This window comes from Bidens hawaiensis, unplaced genomic scaffold (assembly GCF_021521415.1).
Source record: "Bidens hawaiensis isolate Kalapana, Puna unplaced genomic scaffold, B.hawaiensis_p1.1 tig00038580_1, whole genome shotgun sequence".
Classification (NCBI taxonomy): Eukaryota; Viridiplantae; Streptophyta; class Magnoliopsida; order Asterales; family Asteraceae; genus Bidens; species Bidens hawaiensis.
The window spans coordinates 41845-62861 of record NW_027496774.1 but is presented as its reverse complement, the minus strand read 5'-3'; the positions used below and the strand labels follow the sequence as shown (position 1 = coordinate 62861).

The following is a 21017-nucleotide window of genomic DNA, read 5'->3' as shown; positions in this document are numbered from 1 at the left end:
AACTTAATAATGGATCTTTAAAGATGTTGAAAACTCTTACATTTATGAACAAATGTCCCACAAATATTTGGTGATCTTTATTTTTCTCAATTCACGATGAATCAAAAGTAAATTTATTAATCTAAACATGGCATCATTTATAGTATTTTCAAGAAAGATGTAGCATTTGTTGATTTTATTACTACAGTGATAATTGAAGAGCTGAAATTTTAAACGAAGGGCTTTGGAATATCGATCACCCTCAACGGTTAAATCCGTTCGTCTCAAAATCGTCCCTTTTGGATTATAGTCAACGTGCATTGGTTAGCGTTATTAAAAAAGAAAGCAGAAGCACATGTCCTTTCATTGTCTACCCGATGAACCGGAAAAAATAATAAACCATTACATGTGAAAAAAAGAGCTCTCTTATTTCTATATATTGAATTATTAATGTTATAAAAACGAATATTACAAACTCTCTTAATGGAAACTAACAAAATGTACCGACAATAACCATATCATTCCGTAGAGTCGTAGACTAATACATATCACCAACAATAACTATATAATCCCGAATCCACTTATCATGATGTACTATCTGTTTCTATTTCTGTTTCCGTTTGTTTGCATAACATGAAGTTCATAATAAGGTGTAAAAATATGCCAACCATTTCATTATTCATCAAGTGAAAACCTTGAATCATGAAGACCTGATACATTCCTGATTCCAGAAGATTCAAACATATTGTATATACAATCTGCGTTCGAATGACACAACAGTCAACAACATCATCATAAAAACAAAGTTTCATCACGAGACGTACTGTCATATTCACCACCGCAAATCATGCATACCCTAGCTGTAACTACTTACCAAAAATAACGTGTTGCCAAGTTTAAATTAAAATAACAATATGTGGGAGGAGGAGAATATTAGAGATTGAGGGTTAACCAATCCTCTTACGAAATATCGAGTATATCTCATCAAGAAGTAGCCATTGCGGCAGTATAAAAGACTTTGCGTTTGCGTACTGTATTACTCTGTTCACTGCAACACATAAACTACTTTTGTCTTAAAACTCTTTCAAACCCTAACCCTAACCCTAACCCTAACCTTACTCCATGGACAACAACAATAACTCTTTCAAAGATGAAGCCAGCAAGATCTCCGATGAAAACCCTAGCAACACCATTGCTGATCCTGCCGTTGTTGCTGAAGAGTCTGCCAATCCGAACCGGCCTGCTGCTGCCGTTACGAGAACGCCGTTCACAAATCTCAGTCAGGTCGATGCGGATCTTGCTCTCGCTCGTACACTGCAAGATCAGGTATGTATTATTGTTTAGTTAGGTCGAATTAGCCGTTGGAGTATGAAATTGATGTGGAATTATGTTATTGATTGCTGATAGTTTTGTGTTATGTGAAATGAATATGCTAGATCAGGTATGCGCATGTATATATGTAATTTCGTTGTTTATTTGGGTTGAATTAGCCGTTGGAGCATGAAATTAATGTGAAATTGTGTTTTGTTAGCTTGTGTTTTATCTCTGATTTTGTTGTTGATTAGTTTATTTAGGTCGAATTAGCCATTGGAGCTTGAAGTTGATGTGAATTTGTGTTTTGATAGTTTGTGTTTGTATATTATGAAATTGAGGTCGTGTTTATCTCTGATTTTATTGTTGATTAGGTCAGATTAGGCGTTGGAGTATGCAGTTTGATGTGAGACTATGTTATTGATTCTGATAGTTTTGTGTTTGTATGTTTTGAAATTGAGGTTTTGTTTATTTCTAATCTTATTGTTGATTAACTTATTTAGGTCGAATTAGGCGTTGGACTGTTGGAGTTTGAAATTTGATGTGAAATTATGTTATTGATTGTGATAGCATTGTGTTCTGTTAGTTTGTGTTTGTATATTATGAAATCGAGGTTGTGTTTATCTCTGATTTCATTGTTTGTTAATTTATTTAGGTCGAATTAGACATTGGAGTATGACATTTGATTAATATTATGTTATTGATTGTGATATTTTAGTGTTTTGTTAGTTCGTGTTTGTATTGTATCTGATTTCAATGTTTATTAGCTTACTTAGGTTGAATAAGGCGTTGGAGTATGAAATTTGATGTGATATAATGTCATTGATTGTGATAGTTTTGTGTTTTGTTAGTTTGTGATTCTATTTTACGAAACTGTGATTGTGTTTATAGGAAAGGGCGTATATGATGTTGAGGATGAACGGAGGTGGAAGTGACCATGAAAGTTGGGAAACTGGAAGCTATGTGGAAGGTGAAGATGATGAGTTTGATCAAAATAATAGTGAATATGTTGGTTCTGATGTTGAAGAAGATGAAGAAGATGCATTTGATGTGCATGCTCACCTTGATAATGGATCTAGTGAGGAAGATAGGGGCAACCGAGGTGTTGAGTTGGACCCGGCTTCTTTTCCGAATGATGAAGCATATGCAAGGGCGTTACAGGATGCTGAAGATCAAGAAATGGCTGCTAGATTGCTGGCTCTCACCGGCATTAATGGAAGTGAGTTTCGAATTTAATTATTTGTTTCATTTTCTTGTTTTAGGTTAGTCTTGTTGGATGCTGTTTCCGCTTCCGGTTAAAACGTGTATGGTTAACAAAGTTTTTGCTGATTGCCAGTGGTTACCGAGGAGGAAGAGGATAGTATGGAGGATGATGGTGGCAATTCTCAGGTAATTGTTCGATTTTTAATTTAGCTCAATAGTATTGTTTACATGTGTTTTCACACACTTGCTCATTAAAAATCTAGTCATGAGCATAGTCACATAAGTCGCTCAACAAGCCGTGAAATTTGTATTGGAACGTTTTGTTCCCAAACGAATTCGCAATTGATTCAAATTGCTATCAGATCGCGAATTGATTAGGCTGCTTCGTCGTTCCAAATCGATGATAGATACAAATCCAATTGACTGGTTTGTTGCTCCAAATGGATGGTGAAAACGATTTCAGTTGACTGGCTTGTCGATTCAGAGCTAAATTAAAGCCGATCTGATGGATATGGTAATCAGTTTAATCGATCCAATGATTCCAATCAATTTGGGCGGCAAATTAGGCAACTTCTCATTTCCCTATTTTTAGGTATTAATTAAAAGGATTCCAAAATCCAAAGACGATCAATTAATTTGGGCAGTTTATATTATATTATAAATATAAAATCTGTATATTAGTAATTTATATTACAAAATATAATCAATTAACTAGTAATTTTCAAATTTTTAAAAACCGCCAATAAATTAATAATTTAGAACTTTTATGTTTTCGTTGTTTGCTTTGTTCTTGATTAGAGTTTGGATTTTGAAATTCTGTTTTGAATTGGGAACGCCGAACCGAACTCTACGGTACAGCGTACCGGTTTGTACAGAAATGAACTGGCGAATTGCGTTACCTTTCTTCGTTCCTGTATCGGAGCAAACCGCGATCCATGTGACTATGGTCATGAGTTTGTCAATTATCAAACTTTTGATCATATGTTTGGATTCTCTAATCTGCGTGTACTCATATAGAATGTTAAGGTTAACAATGAAAAACAAGTGAGAAGAACAAAAGAAACACACACATTAACACTTGTAAACTATATGTCTGCAAAATGAGTTAGCACTTGTAAACTTACTAGTAATAATAATGCATATAGATATTTTAGATACTTGAGCAAAACCGAATAACCAGTTTAGTACTATTATATTGCGCAGTGTACGCTTTTTGCTTGTACACCTTGAGTGTATTTTTTCTGTTGGTATAGGTACCATAACGAATTTTGTTTTTTCATGATGTTGTCTCAATTATTGTGGTAACATTAAATATATTATTCTTGAGGACATAACAATAATGAAAATGAAAACCTAGTTTTTCTTATGAACACGTTAAATTTTAAGTATGTGTAAGTGTGATAATTTTGAGTTTATTTTTTGTTATAACTTATAAATATGTTTTGAAAGTGTGATACTAGATTGTTTTTATGTTCAAGTATAACAATATAAAAAGCGACACATAATTACTTTTCTAGTTTTTTTTAATAATGAACGCTTCGCATAAGTGACATGCACCTCTCACATCATATTTTTGGACTAATAGACATTAGAGCCCCTCACGCTTTTTAAAAACCAAGGTTGTAAGAAGCGAGAGGTGCTCCAGAGCATGTAGGTCCAAAACCCGAGGCTACATGAGTCGTTCCTCTATGTACAACCGAATAAGCTTTATGTACAACCAAAATCTGCATTTTTCTGTTAGATTTTTTTACTTTATTACATATTTGTTCATTACACATCTTGCTTCACTCTATACTATTTTTCAAAATAACTGATATCCGCTTACCACTCTTCATATGTGTTGATGCTTAGTGTTTGTATCTTTCAGGGCTCATGGGATGATGTTGACCCAGATGAACTTTCATACGAGGTAACAAAATCATTTCATTATCTCAAGTTAGTTGTGTTTTGTTCTTGTATGTGTTTCTGCTCACATGTAATTATTTTAGGAACTGATTGCGCTGGGTGAAGTAGTCGGGACCGAAAGCAGAGGGCTTTCTGCTGATTCAATTGCTTCTTTACAGTCAGTCGTCTACAAGACCCAAAATGCTCAAAATGGAAGCAGTGAAACGTAAGTACAATTCTCTTCTGATCTTTTCTTTAATTTGACCAAAAAGAGTTAAAGCACTCCGTCCATATTCTCTTTGTTATTTTTTTTATTTGCATGTTTCAGATGTGTTATCTGTCGCTTAGACTATGAGGATGGTGATAACTTGACCTTGCTTCCGTGCAAGCACTCGTACCATGCTGAGTGCATAACCAACTGGTTACAAATAAACAAGGTATATGTTTTTACTATCAAATTTAGCTTTTTAATTAATTATCATTTTTGAATTAAGCAATCTAGTATTAAGGTGAAATCTTAATAATATATGTTTGTCGGTTTACAAAATATGAATGATGTTTGCTTCTCATGTGCAGGTGTGTCCAGTTTGTAGCACTGAGGTGTCGACATCTAGTGCGGGTTGTGGACATTGATGTGGTTGTAAACTTTCTTTGTTCTGGTTTGTCTATTGGTCCATTGTTTTAAATTTTATTTAGTTAAATTTGTACAAAATGTTATAAACTAGGTGGCTTTTATTATATTTAATCTCATGAATTTATGGCATGGTTAGTTTTTTTATGACTCATTGAAGTTTTATTATGATGATTGAATAAGAACTATATTATTTATCAATAAATGTTGTCAACAACAATGTTGTACCATTTTTTAAATGATTTAAAGAAATTCTTTTATCCAAATCAGATAGTTTTTACAGAGAATTATTCATCTCAATATTTTTTTACATACTAGGACTAGGGGTTGTTTGGTATGTTGATAGTCTTGGAAGTGTAGTTGCCTAGTTGGAGTTGAAATGTTTTCCTATATAAATCATGTTTGGTCCATATTTGTGAAAAATAGAATTTAACATTTGTGGAAAATGCATTTGGATTGTTTTTTTTTTTTTTTAATATTAATACTTTCATTCATCGGCTTTCAAATTCTCCGTTGAAATTAATATATATATATATATATATATATATATATTAATTTGTAAGTTACCGGTTACTCACAGTTCTACACTGTTCATAAGAAATACCTATAGGGTTTTGACAAGTGTGCAAAGCAACACTATTTTCAATGTGACGGTTGCAATTTATAGAGGTGCACAAAAAAACCGGTTCCGGAACCTAACTGGTGGAACCGAACCGGAACCGGTTTCAGTTCCTACCTGGTTGGCCCAATACCCGGTTTGGGTATTTTTGTTCCCGAAAATCGTACCCGGTTCTCCTATTTGTATGTCCCCATCGGTTTCAACCCGGTTCCTACCCGGTTCTTAATTGTAACCGGTTCGGTTCCTACCCGAAAAACCCGGTTCCGGCGGGTTTTTTTTACTAGTCAAACATTGGTCAAATTAGCCGTTGGAACCGCTTCCAACGGTAATATAGCCGTTGGAACCGGTTTTTGAGACACAAAATAGCCGTTGGAACCGATTTTTGAGACACAAAATAGCCGTTGGAACCGGTTCCAACGGTAATATAGCCGTTGGAACCGGTTTTTGAGAGAGAATAGAGCCATTGTAACCGGTTCCAACGGTAATATAGCCGTTGGAACCGGTTTTTGATGCCCGAAACCTATATATAACTTGTTTTCCACCACTTGTTTCACCACCAAACTCAAAAACAAACTAAAATACTACTCCTTTAGTGGGAGGGTGTTATCTATGCGAAGAACAAAATTAACTCCCGAGTCTCTAGAGGTTTGCATTTGCCTAAAGGATCATTTGGATGCGGTGGATCGTGTACAACACAAGGCGAACTTTGAAGACGAAATACCAATAGAGCGTCATATTCATGATGAGAAGGCGGAGGACGGGGTTTCTTCCGATAACGAAGACGAGGGTGAAGACGAGAATGAAGACGAAGAAGAGTTGTAATTTGTGTTTTTTATTTGTTTTAGTAAAATTATTTGTAACTTGTTCAACTAATATTTAGTTTTGATTTGTTTAATTATAATTACTTTTGTTACTCATGATTAATTTTTTGTACTTTTTTAATAACAACGAACATTTTATTTATTTAAACAATAACTATTACAAACATTATTAAAACATAAACGATACTAAACATAACAACTAAAACTTAAAAAACAAAGTCCGTCGTTTTAATTCGGGAATACTTATTTTTGGGTTGTAGAGCCAGACGATTCTCCCACTTCCACTTTTTTAGCATCCAAACTTCTTTTCTCTCGACAATACTTATTCGTATGTTTTCGTAATGTCGAGTTGGACGCTGCTTTAAGAAACTTCGAGCAATATTTGCAACGTGCCATCTCATGTGAGTCGGTCATTAGACACAAATCGTAATGAACCCAAACATCGGGGCATCTTGTTGTTTCGATCACCATAACAACGTCGTCATTAGTTGCCATTTGTTGTCGGTTTAAGCTTAATTGTGTTTTGGAGTGTGTTTTATAGTTTTGGAAGTGGTTTAACAAGTACACACTCATACATTGGTATTTATAGAATGAAAAATGGCTAAATATAGTAATAAAACCGGTTCCAACGGTCAAAAACGGCTATATAGCCGTTGGAACCGGTTTCTAACGGCTATATTGTTTGAATTTCAAAAAAAACCGGTGGAACCGGTTTTTACCTAATAACCGGTCCGGTTCCAACCCTACCCGGTTCCTAAAAGTTTGCATTTCTGGGCATCGGTTCGGGTTGAGAACCGAACCGGTTCTTGACTGGAACCGGTTTCATTTTCTACCCGGTGTGAAAAAAACCGGTTCTGAACCAATTCGGGTTTTCAAGGTGAACCCGATTTGTGCACCTCTAGCAATTTATTATTTGTTTATAGTAAATAGTAAATAGTATGGACCAAATAAATTACTCTATGTTTACCTATTAGTTTTGTGCTTTCCACTTGACGTGTTTATCCACCTGTCCTTCCTCTGTACTATCTATAGTGTGTGGACAAAAGGTGCAAGTCCCTTTACTAAATGTATTGCTTTGTGATGTTACTTAATTGTTTAACTCGGTTGCTTTAAACTTTTAGTTAAGGCTTTGTTGTCTTTTCTTCGTTGTTATTTTTTTCTTTATATTTGTTTTTAATTCATAGTTGTTTTACTATTATTTTTATAACTTAACTAAATTAATTTTAAATTGTAAAAAAGATATAATGATTACCTTTGATAAATAGCAAAGAAATCAATGAAGTAAACACATGCCGAAGTTATTTTAGATATATTAAATTAAACATGATTTTGTTGGGTTTTTTTCTTTCCGGTATTGTAGAAAGCCTAACCGATAGCGACCGAATTCATGTCGACTATCTACAATAATGGCTGCGTGTTTGCCTTTTTTTTTGGGGAGGGGGGTTGTTAACTTTCGCACCATAACGAACGTAGCCGATAAACATCGTTTTAAACATTTTATATTTTTTTCATTATAAGATATATGACTGTTACTACTATTATGGGCGTTTACTAATCTATTTTTGGGTTGTGTTAGTATTGGTACAAACTTAACTGATACCAACCTAAACTGTGTAGCTTTAATCATAAGTTGTGTGTGTAACGATATTGTTTTGTTTTTTCACAAAACTAGTCTTGATAATTGATCCTGACCGAATTCATGTCCCCTCGCCGCAACGCGTCGGGTTTTTTACTAGTTTTATATAATTACCAAGTAATCCTTACATTTTTAAAAGATAGTGATGGAATTATTTTTAGTAGGAGTTTATTAAGAGAATTTATGTATTTATATTTTTTAACATTCTAGTTCCTTTAATAAATTTGTAAACCAAACATGATATAAAAATGTAAATTATTTATTCATATTCTTTTCGTGAATTCCAACAAAAATTTTCAGTGAACCGAACGATCCATTAATATGTAAAAAAAAAAGTTACAATTATGCTTAAATTTAAAATGTGTAGATACGTTTAATGTGTAAAAGTTCTTACTGGACTTTTGTAAGAAAATGAAAACAAAAAAATTATGTTATCTTTTTGCTCGAAAAAATTGTCAAGAGAAAAAGTTAAAAAAACTACAAAATGTATGTTAGTTTTGCATAGGTATTGTCTAATGTATAACAAATAGTTAGTATTGTAACAATCAATATATACGTTGATAGTTTCATGAAAACTTTCTCAAACATAATTATGAGAGTAAAATTGTTTGGCCAGTCAATGTGGTTTTCAAATAAAGTACAATTAATCCTCAGACTTAACTAATTATTAATAACAAACTTGGTTCTACACATTAACAATTTATTTCTTGTGCGATTGTACAGTCTAGTCCCTAGCTTGACTGTGTTTGAAGATCGAGTATGAGAATCAAAGGGAAAAATGGACAACTAACATCTAGGGACTAGAGTGTGCAATCCAAGCGTTGCATCTTTTCAGCTTGAAAAGACTATAATACCCTCATGTGAGGAGAATTAACGGTGAAATCTAATGGACGTTCATGTATGGGATCACACAAGGAATAAGTTGTTAGCATGTAGGATCAGGTTTGCAATTAATTAAGTATAAGGATCAAACGTGAAGTATTTAAAAACCATAGTGCCTCATATTAAAAAGAATAATAAGAAAGGAAAATAAAGTAGGTTTAGCGTTTAGCAATATTAGCATGCTTGATATCACATTTAAGACCGCCATGCCCCATAAAAGTCAAATATTTTTGTTTAAGATTCTTGTTAGTAAATCTTATAATATTATTGGGTAAAGTGCTTATATAATTACAAGATATATATTTAAAATATTAAATATTTATGAATTTGAGCAAGAAATCGATCATAAAACATCAACATTATTCACAAAATCTTGTTAATAACTATGAGATTAAACATATTAAAACTTACGTATAACTAAAATAATGGTTAAATACTAATATATTATATTATGTTTAGAAATTAGAATCATGTATGTCTTGCTCTGGACCCGGTTAGAACCTAGTCTCCCTACAAAGAATCCAAAGTAAAAACATAAAAATAATTAAAAAGATTTAAAAGTAAAAAAGAATGTAGAAAAATGGTATCCCGCGTGAACCCTATATATTATTACACGCCCTCCTTTTGATCTCTATTCATACAACACTTGCAAGACAAACAGCAAACCCTAACACTAATATTAGCTTGATTAAATCTTTGTCACGATGGTTAACAAAGTTATTGGCATACTTGTCTGTCTTGTCATCGTCGTGTTAGATATAGTTGCGGGATTTCTTGGTATAAAAGCCGAAGCAGCACAAAATCAGGTTTGACAACTGTTTTTTAAACTCATTTTTAGAATCAAAACATTACTAGAAAATAGACTTTTACCGACAAATTATCTATGAATGATACGTTATTTGTATTTCATATGAATGAATTTGTGATTTAATGTTTGTTTTTTTTTGTGTGTGATGAGTATATAGGAGAAGCATTTGAGGTTGTGGTTGTTTGAGTGCAAAGAACCAAGCCAAGAAGCATTTAGGTTCGGTGTTGGCGCAATTTTGTTGTTGATTGTAGCTCATGTGTTGGCTAACTTGCTAGGTGCTTGCACCGCGTGTAGTCAAGAGGGCAACCATAAAGCTTCTGAGTGGAGAAAACAATTGTTATTTGTATCTCTCATAATTACATGGTACTCATTTCCTATCTCCTTTCATCTTTTATAATAATCTTAGTTAATCATATATATTTTGTAATTTCTTTTTAACTTTAATCGAACAAATAAACACACACGAAAACAATCGGGAGCGGGAGAGAGGGAGTGTTGATCTATTAGAAATCATTACGAGTAGTGCAACATTTTTATCTCATGATATGACAGATAAATGTGAGTGAGATTTTATTGAATACTTTTATTTGCTTGTTTAGGCTCGACAGATAAATGTGAGTGAGTTTTTTGGGTCGAACCCATATACCGTTTATTTGCTTTCATATAAAAATGTGTTTCATACATTATGCTTAAAGTATGAGTATTTTATTATTCCAGCATATAAAATTTTAAAATTAAGCTGACATAGCCTAAATATAATTGTTTCAGAAGAATAAAAGTAATATGTATGTTTAGAATTTTGAAGTATAATAATAGTCATGTTTGTGTCATACCATGAATACTGAATACACGAATCATGTTTAGGTTCATTTGTATGACATGATTACAAGGAAAATTTTCAGGTTTGTGTCAGATTTGAATATACGAATATAATCAAACGTACAATGTTTTGTGTCAGGATAATTGCACTCGCTGGAATCGGGTTGCTGGTGATTGGGACGAGAGCAAATGACAAATCGAATGCTTCTTGTGGACTCTCGCATCATCATTTACTTTCCATTGGAGGGATATTGTGTTTCTTTAATATCCCGTTTTCTACCGTTTATTACGTTATTGCCACTGCTTAGGTCCAGTGAAAAGTCAAAAAGATCAAATGTTTTTATTGACTTTTGAATCGAGTGTGTTTTGCTTTTGCCTATCCCATATCCTGCTTTCATGGACCTTTTTGTCATCTGTCAATTTACTAATTTACCCGTCTTTTATGATTGAATTTTTAGTTTTTCAAGGAGTAATAGGTAACCGAACTTGTTGTGTTAAAATGTTTTAAGTTTAGTATGGATAGAAACTCCTCGTGTATTACATTGGTAGAAGAAAAGGCATGTGTTTTAATATGATTTTTTATTTATTTTATTTTGCAAGTTTGTTCATCATACGTATCAGTGTGAGAATGATGTGGTTGTTACACGTATACGCACGTAAGATTAGAAGCAATACAAATAAGATGGACATAATGTTGGGATATGTGATAGGGATAAGGATACGAGACGAAACTCATTACAATGTTAGATTCAGACGTATCGTTGTAACTGAGTTAACTGCGTCGTTATTATATGTATGAATGATAACTATGATGAAGAGAAGGCGCTAAGAAATGCTTAGTTAAGACCCTTCAGAAATTACTCTCATGCCTTCTTGAATCATGATTCCTAGAAAATAATGTTTTAAACAATGAACATATTACAAATCATTTTACTAGTCTAGGGGTTTACACTAAGTCGTTTTGGATTATTTTACGTTGGTTTTTATTCTTTGGTTTGCCATAACGCTAAGATCATAACCATTGCGGTTGATGGACCTATGCCACACAAAAGAACCTCCAAAAACTAGTTCTTGACCAAGGACCGAACAGGCAAACACCATCCATCTCTTCCATTTAACCAAACCAACTTGCAATTTTTTTTTCTCTCAAATCAAATAAAAACATATATTTTTATGGCACATTCAACAAGTTTAATAACTTAACCAAAAAAAGATGGTAGGAAACATCAATTGCGTTTAAAGTCGCATTAAGTATGTCTAAACGTTTACAACATCATGCTTCTAAGTGTCGGTAGCTAAACATTATGATACTCGTATACCAGACCCCATCCAACCCAATCCCATTAATAGAGAATGTATCCTAACAAAACATCATACCTTTCTGGTTGGAGTAGTCAACCCAACCCAACAGTCTTATAGACAAAACAAGCTCTACTAGTACATTGTGAATGAACCAATGTACCAACAAAGCAAACTCAAGACCTTCTATACTCTCGACTCCGGTTAGATGATGTCGCTGACTGTCCTCTACTCTGCGTTCTACCCTGCATATAAAAAACCAAACTTTATGTCTTTATGACACCTTATGGATATAATATAAACAAATATTAAAGGTCAAGAATAAAATTGTAATTAAACATTTAAACCTGATAAGATGCTTTATATGCTGCTCTTCTTTTAAGGAAAACCTTCATAGCCTGTTTCTTTTTCTCTTCTGCTTTGAGTTTGGTTAAGCTGGGCCTGTAAATGATTATAGTTCGACCGATTCGACCAACCACAACAGAACCGGTGGCTTCCTCTAACTGACTCACCACATCGTCTAGCTCTCCCGGACAGTTATTGTGAATTTTAAGCTGTTGCAATCATTAGAATTAAAACACAGAGATGACTCTTGTTAATGATACTGAAGTGGAGGAATACCATAACCATAGCATGTATATAATGAATACACACAGAAATATTTAAGAGTTTTTAAGTTAAACCAAAATGGCATAATAGTCGGCTCACATTAATTTATATAGAAGACAAAAAATGGCATAATTCACTATAGTTTTTACATGGATTCACTATAATATTATTGATAGATAAAATTTTAACTTGTTACCTTTTGAACACTAAAATAAGAAATTAGTATAAATAAATACAAATAAGGCTCTATTACTACAAAAGAAGTTTTATGCGTAACCAAAAATTAGTATTTTTAACTCTGTGTGTACAAGTAGTCTATGCTTAAGATACAAGTGATCTGTCGTTCTGTACAGCTAACTTAGCAGCTTCATCAGCTCATTGTACAGGCTTATTAAGCACATTCGAAAACAATGCAAACAGGTCTTCTAAAATTTTAAACAACCTCCAAGTTTACAGGTCAAAACATAACATTATGTGCATCGGTGTTTCATCACCACGTTATGCATTCCTGATGCGCGTGTTTTAAAACCAAGGCTTGAAGTAATCATGTCAAAACCAAATTAAGGAATTCTTTAAACTCAGAAAATGCAATGAAATCGAAGCTTTATCTTAGTGAATATAATCCTAAGATGAATGACGTACTAACTATATTTGCATTAGAACTACTTTAAGGACTTAGAGATAAGTGCCTCAAATTGGTGTCACTCTACATGATGCCTCGATTAAATGTAACTAGATACGTTGCTTCTTGAAACTAGCATCACTAAAATTGAGAAAACCGCGCTTCATGTAGCGGTATCTACAAAAGATGATTTGAAAGATGTGGAAGAGTCCGTAAGAAAGCTAGTGAATTTGATGGAAAAAGAAGACTTGGCACATGAATAAAAATTCAACACTATGCTCCATTTAACGAATGCAGCTAGAAACATTGACAACGTTAATATTATGACAGAAAAGAACAATATTTTGCTGACAATGCCATGTTCTTAACAGTTTCAACGTTTCTAGCTGCGAAGCCCAAATGAAAACAACAGTTAATTTCATTTTCAAGGACGAAACGTCCTCTTTTTCATCCAATCCATTAAATGTCTCACAAACTCTACCACATCTTTCGGATCCCCATTTGCACGTTCCGCCACGTGAAGTGCAGTTCCACATTTTCAGTAACACTAAACCTTACCAACAGCGGTTTCTTTTCAAGAACAACTTTAGCAATGTTTCTAGTTATACAGAGTCAATACACCATATAAACGAACACCGATTTTGAGGTTAGCTTCTCTAGTACCTCGGATTCATCTTAAAATTCGCTTCACTAAAATAAAACCTCAATACTACTGCATATGGCATTATTCCTAAACCCTAACATCCAACTAATGATAACACAATGCTTAACTACTGAAACCGAATTTGAAACGAAAGAAAGTTAATACCTTGAGAAGCTCATTAGCTTCAAGGGTTTCGACCAACGCAATGGCAACGGCATCGGTAACACCGGACTTGCCGACCTGTTGGGATTTAAGCTTTTTCCCCAAACTGTTGGCATAAGAACCCAACTCTTTCTTTTCTTTCACACTCATTGATTTCAGTTTCGACAGCATTTCGTTATGGGCACTTAATATTCTAGGGTCTACAGGAGCCTGCTCAGCCTCAGTTTCTGTAGGACCCACATCGTCAATTTGGGTTTCCGAAACGACGTCGGTTTTGGTGTCGGAGTGGGTTTCGTCTCCGGTGAATATGACGGGTTCAACGGCGGTGTTGGTGGAGGTGGAGAGAGGTCTAGGGATTAGTGAGGAGAGTGGAGTGTGAGAGATTGGAAGTGGAGGGGTAAAATTGGAAATTGAAGTGGTGTTTGTGAAGGGTTTGAAGAAATGAAGGGCGGAGGTGGTGGTTGATGGCGGCGGACGGCGAAGGAGACATCGGAGGATAAGAGGGGAAGCTGATGATGATAACGCGCCCATATTGCTACCGAGTAAGATGGTGAATCCACGCTCCTGTTTCATTTATTTAGAGGTCTGTTAAGTTTTTGTCGGATTAACGGACGGATTATGAACACCGTACTAAACGAAAATTCGTGAAATGTCCATCTACATTCATTAAAAAATTAAGTTTGTCTATACCCTGTTCATTTATTAAATGGACGAACATAAAAGAACTTTCTATCGAACGAACAAATTACGGGCCTAATTTAATTAATTGTGTTTTAACGAATCAAAATAGCAAGGCTATTCGTTGTGGTTAACACCGATACGAGGTATTTATTTGAGTGGGAACAATTTTGTTCCACAAACATGGGTATTTTAACATGGAGGGAGGAAATAGAATGGAAACGGACATTATTTCCGTTGGCAAAATAAAATGTGGGGATTAGCAATGGTAGTATGTCCAATTTGTGAATAAGAAGTGGAATCGGCGGAACACTTACTTGTATCGTGTCAATTCACTCAATCGGTTTGGTGTATTATTACAGCATGGTGTAAGGTCCTGGCAATTTACGCGTTCTCAACACATGACTTGTTAGAGTTATATAAATACATGCTTTTTCCGAAGCAAGTGGCTAAGGTGTTTCATGCGGTGTGTTTAACAACGATATGTGTATTTGGCAGACAAGGAACGAGGTGGTATTCAATAGGTAGTAAGTCGGCTTGTTTAAACCAAGTGATTGGCGAAATTAAAGCACTAAGTTTTTTTGTGGGTGAAGAGTCGAGCAAGGTAGTCGGGATTAGCATGGGAAAGTTGGCTGCCTTTTAATGTAGTTGATTAATTGGGGGTGTTGGGTGGTTTTTCTTTTAGGTGGGTTGGTCTCGTACCATTGTAAATCGGATACCACTATACCTAAAATCTTGCTAACCTTTTTAATAAAGTTTTCTTTATTGGTCGTTAAAAAAACATTGGTTGACGTTAAGCTTCATCAACATCACCATACCGTCTCACATATTTCCCCTTTGCTCATTAATGCGTTAACGTTGTACCTCAACGCCAAACACAGCCTCCCCGACATGGTGCTAATCCCTGCAAAAAGCATGCCACATCGGCGGTCACGTGGTGTTAACGCCAGAACCCACCGCCCCTACAACGAACGGCCTAAGGGTTCCCCTTGGCTCGTGGGGACACCGCCGCAATCACATCAGCTTTACCTCTTTGAAAAATAATCTTGTTCATTCGATATGTTTGAAAAATAGTACAAACCTATTTCGACATGTTTAATTAGAAAAGTTTGTCTCAAACAACCCACTTTGATCTTTTTATTGTATGAGAAACACTCCCCATATCAATAGGAATGGCAATGAAACCCGAATCCGATGGGAAAACCCGAAACCCGATATAAATGGGACGGGTAATACCCGACCCATTAGGGTTTGGGACGAGTTTTGGATTAGTTTTGAAATTTTTCGCGGGTTTGGGACGGGTTTGGGATTTCTAATATACCCGATTACCCGATAACATAAACCCAGTTACCCGATTATATACCCGATATAACTTATTATATATATACTATATTCCAAATATATTGTTTGTCGGAACTTGTTTATGTCAATTATTTGAGACATTTTATCTTTATGGTAACCATCTTTGTAATCGATTAGTTATATTTTGTCAAAACCCGGTAGAAACCTAGCGGGTTTTGAGCCGAGTCTACCCAACGGGTATTTTATCAAAACCAGATTAAAAACCCGAAACCCGATGGGAAAACCCGAAACCCGACGGGTAATTACCCGATTAAAACTCGACGGGTTTGGGACGGACTTTCATAACCGGGTATGGATTTGAGAAGACCTAAACCCGACCCATTGCCATCCCTGCATATCAACCCAAATTATTTTAAAAATGACCCACACTAACACAATTTTAAGATGATGGGCCAAGATTCTTGGTAGGACTAGGGTTGACCAACCAAACCCTTTTTTTTTAATTATTTTTCGATAACTTTTATTTCTTTCTTCCACCAATCTTTGTAACACCTAATAAATTTTTATACACTCCTCTACATTATAATCCTTCATAGGTTTTGTTTCATTCCACATTCCTCTATAAAATCTACATATATGGTTAATAGAATTATATTAGAAATCGTTTTAACAGAAAATTTGTTTTTTCATCAAATGAAAGTGGCTATAAACTTGTTTTCTCACTTCTCGTTGTGATATACAAAGGAAGTGATGTTAAGTTTAAATTTTTAAGAAAATAATTAAAACATTGTAGAAAAATAAATAAGTTTTGGATATGCAATCAAGAAACAAAAAAAAATCTAATACAAATGGGGTTTGTTTCATAATTTCTAAAACTTGAAATAACTCATCAGAATAAGTTACAATATGTCAGAAATTCAAGGTGCACGCCATATTATAACAAACTAAACACATAAATTTCCAATAGTACTAAAGAATTATCTAGCAAGAAAGTTTCATTTAATTTTGAAGACCGTCTTAAGATTCATAAATCTAGGTAATGTTCCGTTTTCGTGTTCTTGGCCTCGTGGTTTGATAATTGAAGTCCACACTAGCATTTTAGTGTCCAAAAATGAAGTCCTATGTTTGTTTTATCTTTTATAAATACCAAAAATCAGTCATAAATCAGTGAACATATAAAGAAAAATATATATGTCTTGTTTTAATATATATAATAGTTTTGTACAAGAAGACTTGAAGGTTGTTTAACTTGTAGCATTATGCCAAAACTTTAGTTATAAGTTATAACACACAAACATACATAAAGCTTTCTCTTAAAAATTAAGATTGTGAAAGTGTGGAGATTTATAACACCTAGAAAAGGTTACGAGAATATATAATTAAATCATATTATTATTATTTCAAATTTTAATAAAGTAAATATACATTTTATAGATTGTCGACCATGTTTGCATGCCTACACATACACATATATAACAACCTCCATTTGTCACACACATTGATCAACCACAAAATCAGGGGAATCCTAAACTTTAATATATATATATATATATATATATATAACCTGTGTAATCAGTTTATGTGATACAATGGGAAGTTTAATTACCCGTTGTTGAAGTTGAAGATGGCGGTGAAGAAGGCGAAGAAACAGATTCCGGCAGAGCCACACTGGCGGTTCTGCTACTCTATCCTTCATAAGGTTTCTAAAAGTTTCTCACACTTTATTCAACGTACAGCTCAATCTCGAGCTTCGCGACACTGTAAGTTTAATCAACCAAACTTGATCCATCTTGTTTGTGTGTGTTTTTAAATTGATTGTAATGTGTTGGACGAAATGCTATGCAGGTGTGCATATTTTATTTGGTTCTACGTGCTCTTGACACCGTCGGTATGCGTTCATACCTCCATGCTAGTGGTGTGCATGAGACTGAAAAGACTGATCTGAAACTGAAAAAACAAACCGAAATAACCAAACTGAAAACAAAAGCCGACTGGTTAGTTTTATGTTTTCATAAAACCCAAACTTTCGGTTAAGTGGTTTTGCGTGCAACTAAAACCGAAAAACAAAGCTTATCATTTTGTATTGTTTATATTAAATTTTAAGTAATTTATAATAATTTAATATATTGTTTAATCTAAATATTTGGTCAAAATTTATATTCAACCTAAAATTTTCAAGCCCAAATGGCAAAACCGAAACCTAATCGAACCCAAACCAAAATTTGAAAGAAGTGAAACCGAATGATTATAAAAAAAAACTCGAAAACAGACATTTCGTTTTTAACCCAAAAGTCAAAACTGAACCGTACCGGCTCATGCACAGTTGCTCACACTGTTTCCCAGTGATCTTCCTTCATTAGTGATGGTTGATATATCGATTTCGACCTCTTGTGGCCTGAGGATTTTCCAATTTGGGACAAACTAAATATGTTTTTGGTTGAAATTTAAACCACTCATTTGATTTTCATGATATAGTAATTTGGATTTTTGCCAGAGGACGAGATGCTGATATCAAAGTACCCATTCTAATAACTTTTCATCGGCATATTTATGACCGTGGCTGGCGCTTTGCATGTAAGTACTGAACTTACTAGTTGTTTGTTTATAACTCCAATCTTATGTCACTCCTGAATATGATATTCGAAGGTGGCAGAAACGAGTGCAAAGTTCTCATGGACCAGTTCTATCACGTTGTTGCTGCCTTTCTAGAGCTTAAGAAAGAGTAACTTTTACATATAAAACTTGCGGATCATGACTTTTATTGAGCAATTGAATTTGGTTTATATAATCTACAGTTATCAAGAGGCAATAGAGGACATAACCATGCAAATGGGTGGTGCAGGAATGGCAAAATTTATTTGTAAAGAGGTAATTGTTACCGTTTTCAAACCAAACCATTAATCGTCGTCTTTAAATACTATTCTTTCGTCCATAATCATAAAACAGTTATCCCGCTTTGCAGGTGGAAACAGTTGACGACTATGATGAGTATTGTCATTATGTTGCAGGACTAGTCGGATTGGGATTGTCGAAGATCTTCCATGCCTCAGGCACCGAAGTACTGTTTCCAGAATTGTTATCCAACTCTATGGGTGTATTTCTTCAGGTAAGTATTGGATAAACATTTTTAAGCCTTAATATTTTGTCCCAGTTTTATGAAACTCTGGATCCTATATTGTAATAAAATTGCAAAAAGTAAATATAATACAAGATTATCTAGAGGATTTAAATGCGACACCTAAGTCACGCGCATATTGGCCTAGGGTGATATGGAGTAAATATGTGAATAAACTAGAGGTACGTGCCGCGAGAACCGAACCGGAACCGTAAATGAGTGAAAAATAGAACCGGAACCGGAATCTATTATAGTAAACCGGTTCGGTTCCAGAACCGCTAAAGCCGGTTCTGGCTAGAACCGGTTCGATCATTTATTTATCAAATGAGTTATGCAAACTTTGCAAATTGTAAAACAAGTTTATACAATTGAATGTCTTTTTTCACGGTAAAACTAATTTAGATTACAATATGAACATCCGTTATATGTTTTTATTAAAACTTAAGTGTTCAAGTTAAATAAATCATTAGCAACAATAGATTAGTGGAAGATCATATCATTTTATATTAAATTACCTTGATAGCTTAAATCAAAATTGTTCATGGTTGCTAGTTCTTGAACGTAAAGAAAGAAGATTTGAATTAAAAAATAATTGAATGGATGCCGGTTAATAAGTTACTCTATAAAAAATGGGTATTGGTAAATTTATTTAAAACGTTTTGAATATTCCGGTTCGTCGGTTCCAAGTCTAGAACCACCGGTGTTACCGGAACCGAACCGGAAACCGTTTAATGCAAATTCTGAGAACCGAGAACCGAACCGGTACACACATTAGCGGTTCTGAGGCACCAGTTCGGTTCCGGTTCCGAACCGTTTTTCGCTCACCCCTATACGTGCGTGTCGATCTTAAAAAAACAATAGGTTGTTTGTTAATTATGCACCTCTCTAACTCACTCTCAGGACCTCAAGCATGAACAGAACTCTGAAAAGGCCATCAGTGCCTTAATGATATGGTGACAAACGCGATAATACACATTGAAGATTGTTTCAAGTATACGTCTGACTTGCGTGATCCGGCTATCTTTAGGTTTTGTGCCATACCTCAGGTAAAGCAAGTATTTCCACTTTTGTCGACTTGCTCGATGTTTCTAACAGAATGTTTAGTTATCTTGTTACTAGTAGCCTAATTTAATATGTGTACTTTGCAGGTCATTGCATATGGAACATTAGCTTTATGCTATAATAACATTAATGTTTACAAGGGTGTAGTGAAGATGAGACATGGTAAGTTTATTCCATATATTTCTACTTACTATACTATGAGTTTGTTGGGGCCTTTGTTTCTCTAGGTCTTGCTGCAAAAGTAATCGATCGGACTAGAACAGTTGGAGACGTGTGCCAGGCTTATTATGATTTTTCTTCCATGCTTAAGTCCAAGGTATGATTATTATTATTATTGTTGTTGTTGTTGTTGTTGTTAGAAGCTAACACTTTATGAATTAGCTAAGATTCGTATGTAAAAGAAGTGCAAACTTTGTTACAGGTTGGCATGCAAGATCCTAATGCGATAACAACAATCACCAGGATAGAGGTAATTCAGAAGATATGCAAGGACTCTCGCACATTGAGGCTTGAGCTACAAGTATGTATATTTATAGTAATTAGCACTTAACATTCTGATATCAGAACTTTAAGATATTTTGTTATTGTTAACAGGAAACCTTACATAGTTAAGACTTAAGAGTGAGACAAGCTACAGTCCAGCACTGGTGAGAATTGTCCTCTTATTTCTATCCTAAAGTGTCCTTGTGATTTCCAATATTAAGGATGGTATGTTTATGCAGATTGCACATTTGCACTGCCATTCATTATATATAATGGTTACTCTTTGTGCATATATATCTGTCCGAGTGAGTAGTTTTTGGGCCAACCACCGTCACCATCACACAGCCACCGGCTACCAGCCAGTAGTAACGAGAAGAAGCCACCTTGGGCTTCGAATTTCGTTGGAAAAACGAGCAGAACCTGACGTTTATGCATGTATTAAATGCTTC

At 34.5% G+C, this 21017-nt stretch overlaps 3 protein-coding genes and 1 pseudogene across 4 annotated transcripts; 3 read left to right on the top strand and 1 right to left on the bottom strand.

Annotated features, from left to right (window-relative positions):
- The first annotated feature begins 1080 nt into the window (after window positions 1-1080).
- On the top strand, window positions 1081-5140 carry LOC143590437 (E3 ubiquitin ligase BIG BROTHER-related-like). The gene is made up of 7 exons (XM_077070920.1): window positions 1081-1305; window positions 2182-2509; window positions 2627-2679; window positions 4361-4402; window positions 4482-4603; window positions 4706-4814; window positions 4954-5140. Exons 1-7 carry the CDS (start codon window positions 1102-1104, stop codon window positions 5008-5010), a joined length of 915 nt encoding a protein of 304 aa, XP_076927035.1. The 5' UTR covers window positions 1081-1101; the 3' UTR covers window positions 5011-5140.
- Window positions 5141-9628: 4488 nt separating this feature from the next.
- On the top strand, window positions 9629-11076 carry LOC143590440 (protein VASCULATURE COMPLEXITY AND CONNECTIVITY-like). Its single transcript, XM_077070923.1, has 3 exons — window positions 9629-9772; window positions 9932-10137; window positions 10733-11076. The coding sequence occupies exons 1-3, from the start codon at window positions 9671-9673 to the stop codon at window positions 10899-10901; spliced, it is 477 nt and encodes a 158-aa protein (XP_076927038.1). The 5' UTR covers window positions 9629-9670; the 3' UTR covers window positions 10902-11076.
- Window positions 11077-11622: 546 nt separating this feature from the next.
- Window positions 11623-14467, bottom strand: LOC143590439 (uncharacterized). Of its 2 annotated transcripts, none has more exons than XM_077070922.1 (3): window positions 13932-14467; window positions 12240-12446; window positions 11623-12125 (listed from the first exon to the last, which is right to left on the bottom strand). In XM_077070922.1, exons 1-3 carry the CDS (start codon window positions 14457-14459, stop codon window positions 12069-12071), a joined length of 792 nt encoding a protein of 263 aa, XP_076927037.1. In that variant the 5' UTR covers window positions 14460-14467; the 3' UTR covers window positions 11623-12068. The 2 variants fall into 2 exon arrangements, with proteins under 2 accessions (XP_076927037.1, XP_076927036.1); XM_077070921.1 differs by having other exon boundaries at window positions 11629-12137.
- A 2552-nt stretch (window positions 14468-17019) lies between these two features.
- Window positions 17020-20762, top strand: LOC143590438 (squalene synthase-like; annotated as a pseudogene).
- The last annotated feature ends 255 nt before the right edge of the window (window positions 20763-21017 follow it).

Coding starts and splice junctions, on each gene's coding strand:
- LOC143590437 (XM_077070920.1), top strand. CDS start 1,102: ATGGACAACAACAATAACTCTTTCAAAGATGAAGCCAGCAAGATCTCC. Junction 1,306..2,181: donor CTCGTACACTGCAAGATCAG/GTATGTATTATT, acceptor TTGTGTTTATAG/GAAAGGGCGTATATGATGTT. Junction 4,815..4,953: donor ACTGGTTACAAATAAACAAG/GTATATGTTTTT, acceptor TCTCATGTGCAG/GTGTGTCCAGTTTGTAGCAC.
- LOC143590440 (XM_077070923.1), top strand. CDS start 9,671: ATGGTTAACAAAGTTATTGGCATACTTGTCTGTCTTGTCATCGTCGTG. Junction 9,773..9,931: donor CCGAAGCAGCACAAAATCAG/GTTTGACAACTG, acceptor ATGAGTATATAG/GAGAAGCATTTGAGGTTGTG. Junction 10,138..10,732: donor GTATCTCTCATAATTACATG/GTACTCATTTCC, acceptor GTTTTGTGTCAG/GATAATTGCACTCGCTGGAA.
- LOC143590439 (XM_077070921.1), bottom strand. CDS start 14,459: ATGGGCGCGTTATCATCATCAGCTTCCCCTCTTATCCTCCGATGTCTC. Junction 12,447..13,931: donor AAGCTAATGAGCTTCTCAAG/GTATTAACTTTC, acceptor TGATTGCAACAG/CTTAAAATTCACAATAACTG. Junction 12,138..12,239: donor CATATAAAGCATCTTATCAG/GTTTAAATGTTT, acceptor TTTTATATGCAG/GGTAGAACGCAGAGTAGAGG.